Raw genomic sequence first — 20,747 nt, forward strand, 5'->3', positions numbered from 1 at the left:
CGCAAAAGCAGCAATAATTTTTTATCGCCGCCTTGTTGATATGGTCCTCAATTCTTTGAATAGGCCCGTATTGCATCTGTCTCTGTGTTGGGTATTGTTGGTTTACATCTTAAAATGTGATTTGTTTTATCGTTGTCACCCATGCGCTGCGAAAATTAGAATTCACCAACAAATTAATTCAAATGACTGTTCATATTGAGTCATTTCAACAACATATGCCTATTCAGCCTTTTTCTTCCAAACATATGGGTATTTACTGTGTCTCATAGTGCAACGTGAACAATATGTCCCAATCCATTTTGGGCATCAAATTGCCCTTCCACAGAGGTAACTATGATAAAACAACTCACATTTTAAAATGTACACTTAAAATGCCCAACACGGAGACATATGCAATATAGTTACTAGGTGTAAAACTCTGCTAATGTAGTGCTCCAGGGTTGCACGCTTCAACTACTACATAAGTTGTTGAGCATCATAAAACTTTGGTGTGCATCTACTTCAATTGTTGCATTATACATATCTTTTTCCATCCAATGGTTAGTTTGCACCTGCAGATATAGTTATGCCATAAGTTCACATGGTCAAATGATTAGAGTACAAAGTATATTACATTGGGGGTTCACCTTGCTGCAATAGGTTGCCGCACCGAAAATACCAACGGGGCTTCCTATTTGTGTTTTCACCAATTTGTGATTTTAAGAAAAACGTGCACATCCACAGATCTGGCAATGTATCATCAACACGGTTGCATCTGTATATTCATTTTATTAATATGTCATGCGATTTATTATGCACAGATCTTTTTTAGGGGCATGTTATCATAATAAGTGATTATGATAGAATGTGATTTAGTGCAAGCTATGTTTTTTAATATCATTCACTTTGTAGTATTGTCATGTGTCGGAGTGGATGGAGACATCGTAGTATTTTGTTTAGTTTCATGGTCTCTGCGAGCACATGTTCCGGTTTAATCATGTTTAATTAGCTTTCTAACTTTGGTGTTTGGCAAGTTTTGGCATGACTACTGTTGCAATTATATTAAATTGAGGTTTGAAGGTAATGACATATTTAAATCTTGAGCTTTAAATGTGTGGTAACGCTATGGCTTCTTGCTCTGTTGATTGTGGTTTGGTCACATATTTTGTTTCACACTTTGGCGTTTTAGTTAGGGAGCACGTTTGTTTATTATATGTCATTAAAATTATCTCATTATTTTAGATTCTATTTTTTAACTGCCTTTTTTCAGTTTTTTTCAGATTGCAAAACTTTTTCTGCCTCATTCACATGCTTGAGTTCTCGTATTGCAATTGTATCCATTGAATGCAGAGGGGTGGATGTCATACTTTATGAGTGGATAACTATATAAGAAGAGTTTTACACATAGTAACTATATTGCATATGTGTCTGCATTGGGTATTGTTGGTTTACATTTTAAAATGTGATTTGTTTAATCGTAGTTACCCCTGAGGAAGGGCAGTTTGATGCCCAAAATGCATTGGGTCATATTTTTGACATTGCGCTGTGGGACACAGTGGACCCCCATATGTTTGGGAGGAAAAGACTGGATAGGCATATTTTGAACCTGTTGTTGAAATGACATAGTATGAATAACTGTGCAAAAAATGGACTATGGATTCAATGGGAATTAAAAACACATAGATTAAAAATGGATTCTGTCGTTTAAATTGATTCGTTGGTGAATTCTCATTTTCCCTGTGCATCCTGTGTTTGGGGACCTGACAAGGCTCCAGCTTCTTCGAATTCCAACTGATCATAGATTTTATCATCTAAGAGATTTGAATTTCCCACAGATGGAGGTCCAACCGTCTCCTGTATACTTTTCATGTCTCTGGCTGGAAAACATTTTCTCACTGGAACTTAGTATCTGAAATGGAAGCCGTTGACTTCCAGTGCACCAAGGCAGCAGGCTGTATCCGACAAGGGATCCATAAGGCTGGTACCCTCTGGCCAAGGACATGCTGAAGCAGATTGGCTGCTTCAGAGAAGCTCCAAGCAGGAAGAACTTATTTATTTAGCCCAGTGAAGTAGCACCTTTGCCTCAGCTCTTCCCCAAGGCTTCCAGACGTCAGGTAGGCTCGCAGGACTTTAGCCCTTGATCCAGCAAAGCCCTTAAATAGGGTCCACTGCAAATCCAGATGAGACTTGCCAACTGGGAATCCCGGAAAATGTGTGTTTCAGCTTTTGGTGTCACTGTAGCCAAACAGGACATCAGCCCGCTGAAACTTGGAATCAATGTATTTGTCCTGTGTATAAGAGGGAGCACATTTAGTAATTCAGAGCTCCTCTTAAGTTTCTGTAAGGAGGGTAATGTCCTCTTTTGAACTTCCACAGGTGCAGGAAGTGTTCTGAGGAGGGCTGCTTGAGGTGCCACATTTATGGTTGGCACTAGCCAGTGGGTGTGGATGACTCTTGGTCCTTTTCTCTGGAAGGAGTAAAAGTTACTAGCGGTAACTCTCTCCACTTGCCAGCACTTTCTGTTTGCCCAACTGCAAACAATTCCACAATGCCCCTTACTCCCAAATGTCAAGGTGGAGGGGCCTTGTGCAGATCATTTGTACCCTCCCAGAGGAATAGGTAGAGAAATGAGCAGTCGTCTCCTTTGTATCCACTCCCCAAACTTGTTTTGGGGGCAGCTTTCCTCCCATTGGATTTGGAACTAACAGGGCTAGTGTGGGACTGTGGAACACATGCTTGCCTTTCTCCAGGTCTTACTTCACATTCTTGTGAAAGGGCAGGCCTCACCTTGGTCCTTTAGAGGTTACTGAAGTTCCTTGACCCACGCTACTTGCCTTTCATACAAGAGGAAGAAAAACACCACCCTACACCCAGGTTACTGTCTCTGCTGTGGGAGCAGTTTTCATACCTCAATATCAAGGAAGCACTGAAAGGCAAGATTTCCCATGAAAATGCTAATAAGCCTAATCTGGGCTCAGACACGAACGTATAACTTTCCAAAAGTTACTTTTGCCATACATTTACTAAAAATCAAGCTTCAGTAAAGGATTGGATTTTTTATGAATATGATAAATATTCTAGCCATTTCCCATCAAAAGTTACAAATTAAAGTTTATAATCTGTACTTTGACATTTCCGGGTTCCAACTATAGACTTGCAATGAAAATAGCTTCAGGGGGCAAGTCTCTCGAGGAATATGCCAACTTTCGTTTTGTACACATTTTACTTTTAAATATCAGGGACCTAACATAGTGGGCAACAAGGTGTACTTAGGGTTGACATTACTATTTAAATACAGGGTTTCCTGCTTGCCAAAAAGGGTTATTTTGACATGTTGACAGAAGGTATTTAGACTGTTGCAGTCAGGCTACATATGGTAGTGATGAAGCCATGTTATACAGGCCCACTCTGTGGATGACATAAGAGGTGCTATAGTTCAAAGGGGGCATTTAGCTTCCAGGGCCTGGGCGCATTTTCTACAACATATACTAGGAAGTTAAAGGCAAGCTAATTTCTATTTATCTAGATAGAAACCGTCACAAACTCAGACTGTTACTGATTGGTCTCTTGGCTGCAAAGAGGGACCTTGCTCAAACAACACAAATGTTCGCCCTCCTTCATTGGAGCATTGGAAGAGCAGTGTTCATCATTCCATAAATCTGTGAAGGCCAATCTATATGGCCAAGGGGATACCCCCAAATCTGGAATGAATGGGCTCTTTATAGAGGAAGTGGACTGGGATCCCTGCCCACAACATGTTTATCATTAAACGCAGTGGTGTAACAATAGCCCCTGCAGCCCCCACGGTGCAGGGTGGGGGGGGGCTCCGAGCTCCAGGGAGGCCCCTTCAGCACTGTGTGGCACTGAGAGCTCATGACTGGGCCTGGAGCATGGGGTCCTGCACCAGGTACTTTACACGGGGGCACAATAAGTTTTGTTACGCCACTATTTTGCCAATGCTTGTTTCAGTTCCTCCTGTTTTTCGTGCAAATGTCAAAGTGGATAATACCCCACCTCGAGAGTGTGAGCAAGGATTGACAGCTTGTGCTGTACCTACATTATTAAAAATGAATACAAACAGTGAAATAGATGATGTAAGAGAGTCCCAGAAGGGGGTGTGACAAACACTCATATTTGTCTCACATTTCCCCTAAAGTGCACTAACACTTAGAAGTTCATACACAGGTCAGGCTCATGCTTGATGCTGTACATGCCTGGAGCTGAGAGACAATAATGAGATAGCTACTAGTTACTAACATTATGTGTACAATATAGGTGGTACCGGGGTTTAGAGACATTCAAGTTTTTCTTGTACATACTTTAGCATGCATCATGAGGCAACGGGTTAGCCCATTTCAGCCGTTGGCTGGCTTCAGCTGTGAGTTACAGCATGCCTCCATTTCACAAGGAGCACATCCACACACAACGTAGTTCCCGTCAGTGCCAGTTACTATTATGGTAATGTGTGCTTTTTTGAGAACAAAAATTATTTTTGTCTTTAGCCAAGGTTTTTTTTTTAGATTGATGAGGACATGGGAGCCTCCCCTACAATAATGTTTTGCAAAGGCCACAAGAGAACAAAATACAAATTGCCAAAGCCAAAAGGGTGGCGACCAATAACAGACCTATTCGCTTTGCAAATGCTTGTTTCAGTTCCTCTTGTGTTTTTTTGCACATGTCAAAGTGGATAATACCCCACTTCGAGAGTGTGAGCTACGATTGACAGCTTGTGCTGTACGTATATTATCAAATATGCATACCAACAGTGAGAGAGATGATGTAAAAGTGTCACCGAAGAGGGTGTGACAAACACTCATATTTTCTCACATTTCCCCTAAAGTGCACTAACACTTAGTAGTTCATACACAGGTCAGGCTTTTGCTCAATGCTGTAAATGCCTGGAGATGACAGACAATAATAAGATAGCTACTAGTTGTTTGATGTTACTGACAGGAAGTGCTCAGCTTTAAAGAGTGCTACCTTCCAAGAGACCTTGTCAATGAAACTACTGATGTCTTTCAAAAAAAGGGCTGCCTAACACAGAAAAATAATTGCCAGAAATATAATATTTGTAATCATAAAAACAAAATCAATGCTAAAAGAATTATGTTGCAGTTGCAAGTATAGGACAACGGTTTACTGAAAACATCAGAACTTAAGGGAAATACTCAAAAATTAACTTTCTGGAAGTTCACCTGTGATGTGGAATTCCATCTCACCAGTTATTATGAAAATTGCATCCTATGATATTTAATTTTTTTAAAACAACTCAAACGCCTGCACTTACAACTTTAATGTAACCAACTATGAAAGTCCTTGACACAAGACCTTGAATGAAGTATGAAACCAATTCTGTACCTGACAATGTTATGATCACAATGTTATGATTTCAAAAATGCCTTTTCTTATGCTATTATGTGTTTTTTGTAATATATTATTTAATGCTATATTGTACATCATATTATTTTTTTCTATTATTTGTGCAAAATTGGTCCTATGTACAGCTTACTGTCAACCTTTGTGTCTTATCCATGCTACATAAAACTGCTAATAAATAAATACATACATAAATAAATAAGTAAAGTTATTTAAAAGTACACACATTCATACGTCCCTAGTTTGGCTTTCTGTTTACAGTAACAAGAGACTCCAACTAGCATAGCAGATTCTGTTTTTTAACCGACCAGCAGGGCCATCAATCACATTCTATCCTGTTTTTGTTTGGTTGCTACTTGAAAAAAAGGGATTGGATAGCGAGACGGAGAGCATAGAGTCTGACCAACAGTCGAGCAGCCTAAGCAGCATTGACCCCGCCTACGGAACGCTTTCTCAGTTCTGCAGAACCAACACCAGGGTAACAAACGTACACCCCCCACGTCTGTTTCCGTCCCAGTCCCTTGCGTTTTCCCTGTCTAGTGAAATTCCCTTTGTCCTTGCTTGATTCCTTGAATGGGCACTGGTGTTGTATGTGTTTTTGTGCACAGCAGCAGCACTAGGCAGCTAGAAAACGTCTCGAAAAGTCACCGCTTTTTCAGCAATCAAAGGATACTGCTTGTTTCACAATTACACGTTACTAAAGGTGCATTTTTGTCTTTCATGTCAAAAATAAAAAGACAACGCTATATCAAGTTCCATTCAATCAAATGAATTTTGTTTTACCTTATGTTGTATTCAAATCATTTGTGTGATAGCAGATTATAGTTTGAAGGCCTTGAAATTGAGGATATATTAACATATTTGAGGTTATATTGACATTTTTTAGGTTTTAAATAATTATACCTATGGGTCTGGCACTGAGGTATGCAAAAATTAAAGAATAAAAGGGTGCTGTCCTTACCTGCATGCTATACTTCTTGATTCTGCTTTCCCCATTCAAACAAAGCAATCAGGAACAACTGAGCCCATTCTTCAAAAAAAGAAACAAAATAAATAATTCTCTCAAAGGAACTGAAGCAGGCCTACCAAGGCTGATTCATGCTAAGTTAAGGGAATGCTATATCTCTCAATGTTGTTGAGTGCAAGTCAATGACCAAAACAAAAATTGTTTCAACAATTTTTATAGTCACTTCCTTGAGTCTTCCTCAGGACACATGTCAAAGAGAATCGGAACAGTAACTCTAAGAGAAGAGGGAATCAGCTCCTATCAGCCAGTTTGTATTAGAATTCAATCATTTGTGAAGGAGGTTAGTGGCATAAATAATTTTACCTAAGCTCTATGCTGGTAGGAATCTGAAGACAGAAATATGAGGGCACAGTTATTTGTTGCAACTAGGGGTGGGTGCCTGAACCAAGACACTTAAGGAGGAAAAAATAAATCTTACCAGTTCTAAAAGAGGTCACTTTTACCTAATATTGTCTAGTGTTGTTCTTCAATGTACGACAGAATTAATTAAACTCAAAGTTTATATTGTTTAACAATATCAAAGAATCAGAGAATGATGCATGACAATTAAAGAGGTACAACAAAAACGGCAATGTAAAGCATATACAATGTAAAACAGCATAAGCTTAAGGCCTTAAAGAAATTAATAATTAAAAAGAGGGTTAATAATGTGTTATTTATCTACAATCTATTATACTTATATGACTTTCATCCAATATTCTTTACATTTAACTTTTTATACACCAATAATATTACTCAAATAAAACTGGTACTTGTTTTAGTGGACCTGAGAAAAATTAAAGTATGAGATGCCTTTCATATTTGGATTGCACCAGCGCATATCTAACTCACTAAACTACCACAACAGTTGTAAAAGCATTGAGATGGGAGGTCAGACGGTGATCTAAATAGCTCTCATCTCCTCTTGGCCTTGCACAGTGCACTATACACAAGATAGTTTTCAGGAGTAGTAAAAATATATGAGGTGAGAAGGGTAATGTTAGAAGAATATAGGGACAAACAAAAAACAAGGAAAGCTTGGGCAAAACAAGGGGAATAGTGTGTGAAAACAATGCGGGAGAGGAACTTGGTCATCCAATGGATAGGGAAAGAGGAACCAAAAAAAACGCTGTTAGAAAAAAATAAAATTAAGTCAGAAAAGACTTCTTACATGTGAGAAGTTCACGTCAAGGAATGGACAAGTGTCCAGAGATCAGAGACAATTAATTAGGATGAGAGGTATTCATTTGAGGAATGTTGACGACTGAGCAATAAAATGGGGTACAAACTGTTAAAACTAGTAAGGGAAGTAGGCAATGAGCCAGGTTGATTAAAAAAAAGTGAAGCAAAATAAGTAAGCAAATCTGTATGATCTAGGGCATGGAGAGTAAAGCAATGTTTTCACAGTATCTCCAGTACCACAAGAAGGAGTTGCAGATTTTAAGCCCAGTTAAAAAGGCAACCCGGCTAATGCCACTTTTCGGGGTTGCTAAAAGAAAGGAACAAACAGAAGACTAAGCAGCATATTCAAAAACTCCATTTTGTAGTACTTTAGTAGTAAAACAATAGTGCTACTAATGCACTATAAAATGCTATCAACAAACCTACATGCAGAGGTCAATGCCTTTTCCTCTCCTATCTTTTATGTGCGGAGATATCTTCATGACTGCAGATATCGCTGCAAATCTAGGCATATATTCTTGCAGTAAATGTGGCGGGACAGGGATGAGAGGCTGAAAAATGGGCAATATTTACTACTAAAGGGAAGGGTGCTAAGGGAGGAGTAAGGAGGGGCTAAGGCGGGGCTATAAAGAGGTTTAGGGACTGATAGACACCCACTAACAAAAGAGTCAGCCCATTGCTATTCACAAGCTGTATTTATATATTTACTACAGCCACAAAGGACTTTAAAGAGTTGTAATGTACTCAGCTCAGAACTGGAGTAAATCCAGCATCACACATTGCCAACCACTGTTTCTGCAACAACCTGCCATATAAAATAAGGGAGGCTGGGGCTGAAAATAAAAGCCCATAGGGGAGTAATGTTAAATTAAATAAACTTATTTTAACATTCAAAAATATAAATACATTAAATGTAATGTACCACTTTTAATTTACAGCTAAGTCCTTGGCAAGGAGTACTGTGGTACCCATGGCCTGTAACTTAAATGCTACTAGTTGGTTGCTGCACTTATTGTGCCACCCACTACTGCAGCTGTAATACTATATTTCAGGACAGCACTCCTGCCGCCCGCAATTTAGTTTTAAAACTACCATTTCGACTTGTCAGGATACACTCCTGCCAAGTCCCAAAACTATAGTTTTCATTACATGTGAGTCACCCCTAGAGTAGGCCCTTTCAATTCAGAAGGCAGGGTGCTGTGTAGTTAAAAAGTAGGACATATGTTATTTAAGTTTTACATGTTCTAAAAGTGAAAATCTCCCAAATTCAACTATTACTGTTGCAAGGCCTTGATCTCCCATAGATTAACACTGATTCACCTTTATGCAATCCACTAAAGGCTGGAATCAGAATGGGATCAGCAAGATAAATATTTATCATACTTAATTGCATTAGAAGTTAAAATCCTCTTTAATAAAAAGTTAGATTTTTAGTTCCTAATGTTAAAATACCACTTTTAGAATGTTGGTATTTTTCTGCCTACAATCTCCAGAGCCTTTCCTGGGTGTAGTCTCCCTGCCTCTCTGGGTTGTAAATTTCAACCAGACACTAGGTAATGGGGTCTGGGTGTGCTGAGTGGTGAAGTCCTGGGGTAGGATGAGGGGGTGGAATTGACACACCAGTTTTAGTTCAATGGCCTGTCTTCACACTCACACATTGACCAACACACCAGGGCCCAGACATCTTGGCATCTAAGAGGAAGGAGAGGAGAACTGGGCAAGACAGACTTTAGTGTCAATAGTCTGTCCCTCACTTCAAAGGTTTGCATCTGGACAAAAAACCCCAGCTCAGAGATTGCTTTAGCTCATCTTTGGACTGGAAAGCAGAAGATAAGACTGCAAAGTGGTTTGCCTTGCTGCATGAGAGACTGGACCTGGTCTCTCTTCCAAGACTCCTGAGTGACTCCAAGAACCAGTTGGATGGTTCCCTGCTTGAACTTTCAGACCTACAACAAGTTCCAGTTGCCTCGCTTGCTTCTCCCTGACCAGAACCTGGTCTAGTCCTGAGCTGTCCTAAATATACAGGACCCTTGGGTGGTGTCAAAGGGTGCTCCTACCTGCAATTCCTGCATGTTTCTGCTCACCGACTGAGCGACGCTGAGCGGCACCATGATCCCCAGTTTTGAATCTGAAGCGGTTCAGATTGACGACTTCTGAAGGTCCCAATGCCCTACTCTGATCGAAGGCTACAAGCGGTTCAGAATCCAGCGGCCCAGTCTGACTCCAACGACAGCAGCGGCCATCGACTGCTCCCCAAATCCAGTTCTAAAGTGGACCCCAATCCACAGTTTCAGCAACTCCGATGCCAAGCGGCTTCTGTCCGGCACTAATGACAGCAACCCCAGTCCGATGCCAACTTCAGCACTCAACTCCGATGACAAGTGTCTCCGATCATCGATCACTGCAACTCTGACAGCGAGCAAACATTGCCTTGAGACTCTTCCAACTCTGTGAACTCTTGCATTTTTGGCGCCCAGCTCAAAGATAACTCTTTCACTAGGCCTAGATTAGTCCTCGATGCCGGCAACAACACACCTCTGGAGTCAAGGTAAGCATTGCTTAGTGCCCCAGTCGCACTAACTTATCCTGTGACCTCGGTCCAATGTCACGCAGCTCTGTGTTGGAGGAACATAGCCTGTAACAAGGTCTACACCTATAGCTAATACACAGGGAGATGAACATATATTCATAAATCAATCTCTTAAAAACTTTCCATATGAAGACCACATGTATGTCCAAGGCTCTGTTTACTGTCTTAGTATTAAAATATCTATTAATCTTCTTAACATGTGGAAGCTCAGTTATGAACCTTTGCTTTAACGTAAGCAATGGAATAATTTACCACTACTCTTCACTGCCAGAGAAAATATTATCAAGATTAATCCTGTAAAGGTTTATATATATGTTTCATGTGAACATTCTGGTATCTTCCTGTCCATCCACCCCACCTCGCCAACAGGAGGACCACCAAGCCCCCATTGGATTACAGCTGTAATCCATGGCAGGTAGGCGGTGCTGCGGAGGTCTCACAGCGACGGCTGTATAAGGCTCATAGGTGAGCCTTAACTGCAGACACAGCCGTGACAGCGCATGCAGCACATTCTTGCATGGTGTAGCATGCATGCCCCACTGTGCAGGGACTGGCGTGCAATTCCAGGGTGGCAAAACATGTGCGCCCCCACGCATTGAAGTACTGGGTATTTTAAGCCCAGCGGTGCAGGGGAACACACCCTATGACTTCGGGGTTCTTCCTGTTTCAGACCTACAGAAACACAGAGTCTTCTGGGTGAAGTCAAAGATCAGTTTATTGGCTGCAGACCAATTACAGGTATCCTAGAAGTACAACAGCGTGTATGTTCTCAGGAGACTGCTAAAAATCACAGAAACAGGCTTCTCCTTAAATACAGAATTTCCTGCCTCAGGCATACATTCCTTAGTTTATGGTATGGTCATTTAAAGTATACATTACAAACGAAAAGGCAGAGTCATGATGACCATCCCACATTCCAGCTAAGCCAGCCCGCAATTATTTACCCAGCAAGGCTCAGATCCCACATCAGATATCGATAGGCCCCAATAGACATGAGCATCTCCTGTTTTGGGAAACAAGCCATAAAGCAGGAACAGTCAGGTGTGAAAGAGATTAGCTGGAGGCTTGTGTAGGATGAAAAGACTTTATGGTGTGTCAAGCCCTGATGCTAATCACAGGTGGCCAGAGGACGGGGAACTCGTGAGACCAGTTTGACCTGGGGCGGCGGAGCCAAGCTGCCCAGGTCACAGAAAAGTCAAAGGAAGGCACATGTGCTCTAAAAAGGCCCGTTTTCGCTTCATGCTATATAGCCTATGTGAGGGCAACCATAAGATGGCCACCAATACAAAATGGAACCCACGTAGTGATGTAAAATAGCGTATACACAGTGCATTCATAGCTAAAACGTTACACAAAGCACTTGTACATACCGCATTAACCATTCGCGGTTCACTATTACCGAGATGGACAGGGGTAGGGCCCTGCCTCCTACGCGGTCCCAAATTCTAAAGTACGACAGACCCTCCTTTTGCCCTTACATAGGCAATAACTATACTCATTTCAATCCGAGTCTAGGTCAATATTCACGAAGTCATGGCGATGTTGCTGTAACATCATCCTATTACTTAGCTCGTCCCTCGATACAGGTTTCCTTACACATAATGTAGCACAGAGGCCACATATTGCGGGAGCACACTGTACGCACAGACAGAACAGGAAAAGGATGGCTATGATCATTCCAATGACCATCAGAACTTTCCAACCCCAGGCAGATATCAGTTCCCAGAACCACCCCACCAGTGACCAATTTCCTTTATCCACGTGTATGGACTCAGATATTTTATGCAGTTTGGAGATGGCTTGATAAACTGTTGGAGCGTTGTCTGGTATGAAAATGCAACAACTGGATTGGATAACCTTACATACCCCACCACGGTCTGCAAGTATGACGTCTAGAACCATGCGGTTCTGCAAAGTCATGAGGTGATCCGCTTGGAGCTCAGCTGTCAAATTACCAAGGGCACCAGCCGTAACATTAACAGTGGATTCAACCACACGAGTCAGCTGTCTCAGGTTCCTACTATTAACCATAGGTCCCCAAAACGGCAGGAAACCCAAAAAGAAATCTCCCGCTTCCTGACCGGCAGTAACTTCCTTACTAATCACGCCTCTCACAACTCTGGTCTTGTGATAGTCAGAGGCGGCAGTAAATGTTGGCGGTAGCAGATTTGCAATATAACATGTGCCCGAGAAATCGGGGGGCAACCATGTATATGCTCGGTCATTGCAGATAAAATATGTACCCTTGGCAGCCAAAAACGCAGGGGAAAACTGTGACGGAAAAGTGTACGTTTCAGTACAGTCACTTCTTCCCAGTTGAGCTCTAGGATTCTGACCATTACCTTGCAAACAGAACCGACCTATGTGGGGTACGACCCAGATTGGGGATGAGATTTTCCGCTGTCTTTCACCTAGACTGATACTATACCCCGTCGCGTTCCACCCTACATAAGCTCTCAGCTCTTCTTTGGGAATGGATGAGTATGCATCGATATCTCTACTCATATCGGGAACTCCTTTCATTAAAGCTTTATTATTGGTGCTAGGTCTGATGGAACGCGTTGTCGCGGGGAGTACGCATCTAGTGCATAGAGAAACATGGTCTGGAATGCCCATGACGATCCATTGTAACTATACGGCAGCACCAGATAGGGAATACCCTTATTAATGGTATGTGGCATTAAACCGCACACCCAACACTTTGTTGTATTCATGACTAGTTGGTGCTGGTGCAGGAGCTGAATAAACGAGTTATTCACAAACTCTGATCGTCTAACTTGTTCATGTTCAGGCAGAGGGTGAAAAGAGTGTGAGGAGATAGTAGGAGGAGGTATAGGCTGTACAGTGGGGGCAATGGGCTCTTGAGAGGAGAAGAATACAAATCCTACAGTAAACACTACCATACTACATAATACAAACAGGCATAAAAATACAAAGCATTTGCTCCTCATTGTTTTACATATTCTTGCTTTAAAGTTCATTTCCCCAGTGAGTCTCTCCATCTTACAAAACTCCATCCTCTAATTGTGCCGCTCGCGGCGGGTGAGTATCTTCTGCTAAGGAGTACGCCTGTCAGTCCAGGGAACGCCCTAGACCAACCAGAACCGTCGACCTAACGTCTTCGGCCTGTACCCCAAAGTCTTGGCACCGCGACCCTGCGGCTGAACCCGGATGGTGGTTCGAAAAACAAAAATCAAGAAAGTCCTTCAGATGGGAGAGCTCTGGTTATCAAAAAATAAAAAGGTAAAAGAAAAAGAATATTTATTTGTCCATAGGCCTTGGTCTCAGATTGTAATGGAGACGGCCAGGTACTGTTTGGTCTTGGAACAAGAGTTCAGGCTCTGTAGTGTCCAATCGAATTGACGGTGGCACAGCTTCTTGCAAAATATCGTCACTCTCCTGGTCTGAAGTTGTGCCTTTTATGCGTGCATCACTGAATGGCACAAAACGAGGTACAGTGTCTGTTTCAGAGTCAGCGATACCCTCCTGGACCCACTGGTCATACGGCAGAGGCAAAGGGATCCTCTTCACGTGGGCGCCGTGGATCCAGTTCCTTTTCCCCTTTACTCGAACAGCTGATCTTGTAGACAGTAGCACGAGATGAGGGCCAATCCAGCGGGGCTCATCGTTGGTTTTCCGCGGAAAATTTTTGATGAGCACCCACGTGCCATGGGGTGTCCTGGAGCCTCAGAGGCCGGAGGGAGAGTATCGTGCACCTGTTGGTGTAAAACACGCAGTTTAACCGTCAAATCATACAAGTAATCAAGCAGTACTGCGTGTTCGATTTCACTGAATTTCGTCGGTCTTGGCACACCCCATACATTGGCCGGGCGGCCAAAAACAATCTCATAAGGACTAAGTCCCACTTGTGAGTGCATGGTCATTCTAGTGGACAGGAGTGCTAGAGGCAGAGCGTCAGGCCATTTAAGACCTGAGCTCGCTTGGATTTTGGCCAGTTTGAGTTTTAGAGCGCCGTTGTAGCGCTCTACTAATCCAGCTGATTGGGGGTGATTTGCAGCGTGAAATTTCTGCCTTATACCTAGTCCCTCATACACATTCTTCATCACTTGGCCCACAAACTCACTCCCATTATCACTCCACACCATTCTTGGCATTCCAAACCTAGGGAAAAATTCTTTCACAAGGGCTTTGGCTGTGGATAGAGCAGTGTTATCTTTTAGGGGATAGGCCTCAATCCATTTTGAAAAAGCGCAAACAACCACCAATACATATTTCAGGTTGTTGCACCTTTCCATGTGAATAAAATCTAGCTGCAAAACTTCAAATGGATATGATGGAGGTGCAAAATGACCAGCTGGAGTTGGGGTTCCCCTACCAGGGTTGTATTTCAAGCATACCATACAATTCTTGACCACATTCTCTGCACACTTAGGAATTCCAGCATTCTGCCATACTGGAGCCAACAACTTACAGATTCCTTTCGTACTGATGTGTGCCATTCCATGTGCCATAGTAACCACTGGAAGCACATATGCATCAGGCAACAACCATCGCCTATGTTCTGACAGATCAACCCAACAACCATTCTCATCCAACTTACCCATACTTTCTCTCCACTTGCTCAATTCTTTCTCAGTGGCTTCAGCTTGAAGGGACTTTACACTCTCTATTGTGTTTTCACACATTCCAACATCACCAACCCATCTGGCAGGGCCTGCAACATACATTCGAGTCTTCACATCTTTTGCTGTTTCTTTCGCGACTTCATCAGCAAACGCATTACCACGACCAACATCATCGGTGATTTTCTTGTGCGCACTGCATTTCATAATCGCAACTTGCAACGGTAGGGTCAGCGACTCAAGGAGATCATTCACCAACTTGCCATTCTGAATCTTAGCTCCATGCGAAGTCAGGAACCCACGTTCTTTCCACAATCGCCCAAAATTATGAGCCACGCCAAAGGCGTACTGGCTGTCTGTATATATGTTCACTTTCATTCCTTCAGACAACACGCATGCTCTCGTAAGGGCAATCAATTCTGCTGCTTGAGCCGAATTCTGTGCCACACGCGCAGTTTCAACAATCGTGTGCAAAGTCGTAATAGCATATGCAGCAGTCGTATCACCATTCTGAAGCTAGAAACACGAACCATCCACCCATAAAGTACCATCACACTCAGTTAGGGGAGTATCTTTAAGATCTACTCTCCCTTTCGTTTCTTCTTCTGTTCTGAATAGACAATCATGTTGCTCAATCTCATCTAGGTCTGCTGGAATTGGTAATAGTGTAGCTGGATTCAATGTGTTGCATCTCTTTATGTGTATATGGTTTGCTAACAGTGTCAGCTCATAACCAGATAATCGCGCACTAGTTAAGTGTTGTGTCTTGGTCCTGTTTAACAATGTGTCCACAGCATGTGGGACTATAACAATCAATGTGTTATCCATTACTAGTCCAGCAGACTGTCGAATAGACATAGCTGCGGCGGCTGTGGCTCTCAGACAACTTGGCAATGCCCTCGCTACAGGGTCCAAGGTTGACGAAAAATACGCGCATGGACGCGGTCTGTCGCCAAAAGGCTGTGTTAACACTGATAATGCGCAACCATCTTTCTCATGAACATACAATGTAAAAGGCTTGCTGTAGTCAGGGGTACCCAACACAGGAGCTGAACATAACGCATTACGCAATTCCCAAAAACTTTTCTGACACTCTTCAGACCATGGAATAGGATTCGGTGTGTCTTTGCATGTCAATGCTAACAACGGTTTTGCCAACAAAGAAAAATTAGGAATCCAATGCCTACAGTATGAAGTAATGCCCAAGAAAGCACGCACTTCTCTCTGTGTTCTTGGCACACTCAACTGTGCAATGGCTTGAATTCTTTCTGGGGTCAGTTTCCTTCCCTCCTTCGATAAGAGATGACCTATGTAGGTCACTTCTTGTCGACAATATTGCAATTTTGAGAGAGACACTTTGTGATGAAATGCAGACAAATGACGCAACAATGACAATGTAGCTTCTTTGCAAATCTTTTCAGTATCCGCGGCGATTAGTAAATCGTCAACATACTGAATGAGGATAGCGCCACTGGGTAAAACCAGTGCATCAAGCTGCGCTCTTAAAGCTTGGCTGTATATTGATGGACTTTCACAGTAGCCCTGAGGAGCGCGTTTAAAGCGGAAGCTGCGACCTCCTAAACTAAAGCCAAAAATGTCTCTGCACTCCTCTGCAATTGGGATGCTAAAGAAAGCATTCTTTAGATCGATCACTGAGAACCATGCAGCGGAGGCTGGAATCATAGTTAACAAGGCAGTTATATCAGGGACAACTGGAAACTGTGGCACAACAATCTTATTAACCTCTCTAAGATCAATCACAAATCTGTAAACAGGTGGCTGTGAAGGGTCCGTTCGTTTTAAGACAGGTAAAACAGGACTATTGCAAATGTTGCCTCTTGTCTCTTCAATCACACCCTTCTTGATCAAATCGCTGACAATTTCTAACAACGCTTTCTGACCTTCATTGGAGATCTTATACTGGGGAATGCGTGGCAATCTGACATTGGCTTTTAAAGTGACCACATATGGCGGTATTTCCAAAAGACCCACATCATTGGGACCAGTGGCCCAAAGGGCATCCGGAAGGGATGACAATTCAGGTGGCATTGCATTTTTAGACAAATACATCAGGGAAATCACTTTCTTGCCTAATGTAAGTTGTACTCCTGAGGGAGAACAATATAGCGTTGCATGCAATCTTTTTAGCAAATCTAAGCCTAGCAAATTTTCACCACAACTTGTCGTTAGAATGAGGGGTGCTTTTAGCTCACAAGGTCCAACAGAAAGTGACATAGGACTAGAAATCGGGTTCTTAACTGGGGCGCCAGAAAAACCTACTGAAACATTCATTTCGCCAGACAAAGGCGCGCCAGGGAGTTTTGAATGCATGATTGAACTCTTTGCAGCACCAGTATCTAGCAGAAAGGGCTCCGTTACATTTGCTGTAGTTACTTTAACATAAGGTCCGCTCTGATCCACTGGCACTGAAACAACTCCCTCTCTCTGTCTACGGCTGTCCTAGTAATCATCATCTTCTACATTGTCGTCTTCTGCATAATAATCATTATTATAGTACTGAGCTGTATTACCAGTCGCGTTGGCTTGCTGATCAAAGCTATTTATGCTATTTAGAGGCGGAAGAGGATGCGCGTTCTGGAGAACATTTCCACGCCCTCTGCCTCTAGGAGCTTGTTGACCACCTCTACCTCTTGCGCCATATGCATTACTGTTACGCTGCATTAATTTAGGGCAACTATATTTAAAATGACCTTCCTCTTTGCAATATGAACATTGGTTGGGACCTACAGGGATTCGTGGTTGATAATACCCATTCATTTGCTGATTACTCTGAAACTGTTGGGGCTGCTGATAGATACCTTGTGTTTGCCTATAATTGCTCTGTCCTCCACGTGGCGGATAGGCCTGCTGCAAGAGGACCTTTGTTTTAAGTTCTTTCGTTTTCTTATCTGTTCTATCCTTCTCATCTTTGTCTCTATTCTCATAATACTGTGCAGTAGCCAGTATTTGCGCTGAAGAGGAAACAGCCCAAGAACTTTCTGAGTCTTTTAATTTTTTACACAACTCGGGAAGTAGATTCTGCACAAATTTATCAACGAATAACCGTTGGCCACCTTCAGTGCTCATGTCTTGGCCACTGTGGTCGATAAACGTTTCTTCAAACCTGGTGAAGAAATCAGACACTGTCTCATCTTTCTTCTGCTTGCATGCGGATAGTTTGTCCCAATTTACGCGCATCGCAGGCATTATAGTTTTCATGTAGGTAATAATTCTACCAGGGAGCTCTGCTACCAAAGGCGCAGGTTTTGCACCACCAACTTGTCTAGCGTCTGCAGCAACGATATTAGCCCATGTGTCACCCAATTCTACAGCGTGATCTATATTACGAATGGATCCCCATAAAGGCTGTGGAACCACATTCCCAAACAGCATATCTATGTCGGCCAAATTCATGACACACGACTCTGCAGTTTGGGATAACTCCTTATAATAACCGGTAGGGTTTTTACGGGGGGCAGGCAATGTCTGTTTAAGCGCTATTACTTCAGATCGTTTCCAAGGGACATGCACCCAAACACGCTGAAAATGTGCTGGGACAGCTGGATTAGCATTCAGATCAGCAGGTCTCCAAACTGGGGGAACCTCACGCATCGGATATTGGCGCGCTTTTACCTCCTTCCCTACAGGGAAATCCTGGTCAAACAATGATTGCTGACAATCGCCATTTCTGAGGGACAGTAAAGTCGCAACTGCTTTATCTACCTTGGGGCCCACAATTACACCTGTTTCGAAATCAAATCGCACTCGACACAATTCCTGTGGGTTTGGGTTTGCACCCTTATCCTCCAATTCCTCACAGAGGAATTCACACATTTTATCAAAGACATACCTCTGTTTTGGGGCATCCCATTGGTGAAAAACGTTAACAACCGATTCCACATCATAGAGTGAAGGGAAACCAATCCACCTACGCGCCAAATGATCTAACACCTCTTTCTCTTCGGGACCAGGTAGCTGACTACACAATTGCTTATGCTGTAAGGCAGGAGTTGCACTCGATGACCCAAAGAGAGGCAACATTAGACTAGTAACTACATTAGCTAGTCGTTGTCGTGCTGAAGGAGAGGTTGAGGCGAAAACAGGGGGATAGAGAGAGGGAAGAAAAAAAGATTCAGAGACAGGTACCTGGGTAGTGTAAGGAGGAGCGCCAGGGGAAGCCGCTGGCGTGCTAGGCAAAGTCGCAGAAAGAGCGGGGGTAACAGGTAACAAAACTGGCAGCCCTTGAGAGGGCTGCACTGCAGGGATAGGAGCCAGCTGAAGAGGAGCTGGCAGCTGCGGGAAGGCTTGCGGCATATTTACTGGAGGCTGCACATTTACAAGCTGTGGAGGCGCGGTGGCATTTTGCGCATATGGGGGTGGCGAACTTAACAAATGGGACATCAGGGAATCTTTTTCTTTCTCTTTTGTCTCATCTTGCACAAGGGGTGACAAAACAGGGTAACATTTATCAATCCCTAGTTTGCGCTGTCTATGTAACTGTTCCTTCATTTGTTCCTCCTCATTATCTTTAAATTGCACAGCTGCTTGCATCACTGACATATCTCTCTCTCTCTTATTTCTTTTCGCTAGCTTAATTTCCTTCTGTTTGGCTTCCTTTCGCCATAGGCGGAAAGAATCAAACATCGCCGGCCGGGCTTTCTTTTTAAACAATTTAACTTCCAAATTATCTAAGATATCTGTATCAAAACTACCATTTTGGGGCCATTTTAAAACACCGTCCTTTCTGGTGTATCGGATCCATATTTCATTATATGCAATGGGGCCCACGCCATGTTTTACATAAAGCTCATAAGTAGGAGTTCCAATTGGAGGAACCGGACATGAATCCTCTAACTGGAAATCCCTTCCACAACCCAAACAAAACAATCTACAAAATACACTAGAACCAGGCATCTTCGCTCACTAGTCTAGTTTCAAACGTCAAAGGATTATTGAATACGATAGTCTCGTGAATACACGAGTCCTCTGGCTTTGGGACTTGCAAGCACCAAATCAAAATGATCCCGAAGGATACCAAATTCAAACTAGGAGACGCTCCACTTATACTTAACTGAATATTGATGATCGATGGCGTCACCAGAAGACTCTCTCGATTGTTTCGCTCTACCAAAAAATCGTCAAGGGTCCAAAACAGGGCGATTAATCAGGGCAGCAGTCCTTCGTAGCCGTCGGGTCGCGGAGAACCTCGCAGAAAAGACTTTCGGACCACGTCGACATGCAGGGGTCGATGAAGTGGCGGCCTTCCTCCAGAATTTCCACATGAAGCTCCTCACGAACCTCTGGCTTGGACCGGTACCGCTGAAATCGCGCCGAGTTGGTCGCCAACTGAAGTACTGGGTATTTTAAGCCCAGCGGTGCAGGGGAACACACCCTATGACTTCGGGGTTCTTCCTGTTTCAGACCTACAGAAACACGAAGGGCCCGATTCACAGAACTAACTTAAGACAAAATCCTAAACTTACTATCATTTTGGTATTCACAGAAGGCACTTACTCATTTTGGTATTCACAGAAGGCACTTACTCATTTCGGTATTCACAGAAGTTAGGAGTCCTAACTTTAGGACTCCTAAATGCCTTCTGTGAATACCGAAAGCCTTAAAATTAGGATTTTTCTCAGTTTAGTAATAGTATAGTTAGGACTCCTAACTTTAGGACTCCTAAATGCCTTCTGTGAATACCGAAAGTCTTAAAATTAGGATTTTTCTCAATTTAGTAGTCCTAAGTTTAGGACTCCTAACTTTAGGACTCCTAAATGCCTTCTGTGAATACCGAAAGCCTTAAAATTAGGATTTTTCTCAGTTTAGTAGTAATATAGTTAGGACTCCTAACTTTAGGACTCCTAAATGCCTTCTGTGAATACCGAAAGTCTTAAAATTAGGATTTTTCTCAATTTAGTAGTCCTAAGTTTAGATTTAGGACTACTAAATTGAGAAAAATCCTAATTTTAAGACTTTCGGTATTCACAGAAGGCATTTAGGAGTCCTAAAGTTAGGAGTCCTAACTATACTA

The 20,747-nt window shown here is 42.7% G+C and overlaps 1 protein-coding gene across 2 annotated transcripts in view; it reads left to right on the top strand.

The window, feature by feature from the left end:
- Positions 1 to 20,747, top strand: part of LOC146829075 (glycine receptor subunit alpha-4) — a 787,414-nt gene that overhangs the window by 693,254 nt on the left and 73,413 nt on the right. The window contains exon 9 of one of the 2 annotated variants that reach the window (XM_085606653.1): positions 5,723 to 5,833. The exons of the other annotated variant lie outside the window; for it this stretch is intronic. Coding sequence (XP_085462779.1) covers positions 5,723 to 5,833 — 111 coding nt within the window. The remainder of the gene's footprint in view (positions 1 to 5,722; positions 5,834 to 20,747) is intronic. 2 annotated transcript variants of the gene reach the window in all.

This window comes from Triturus cristatus, chromosome 5_2, assembly GCF_964204655.1.
Source record: "Triturus cristatus chromosome 5_2, aTriCri1.1, whole genome shotgun sequence".
NCBI lineage: Eukaryota > Metazoa > Chordata > Amphibia > Caudata > Salamandridae > Triturus > Triturus cristatus.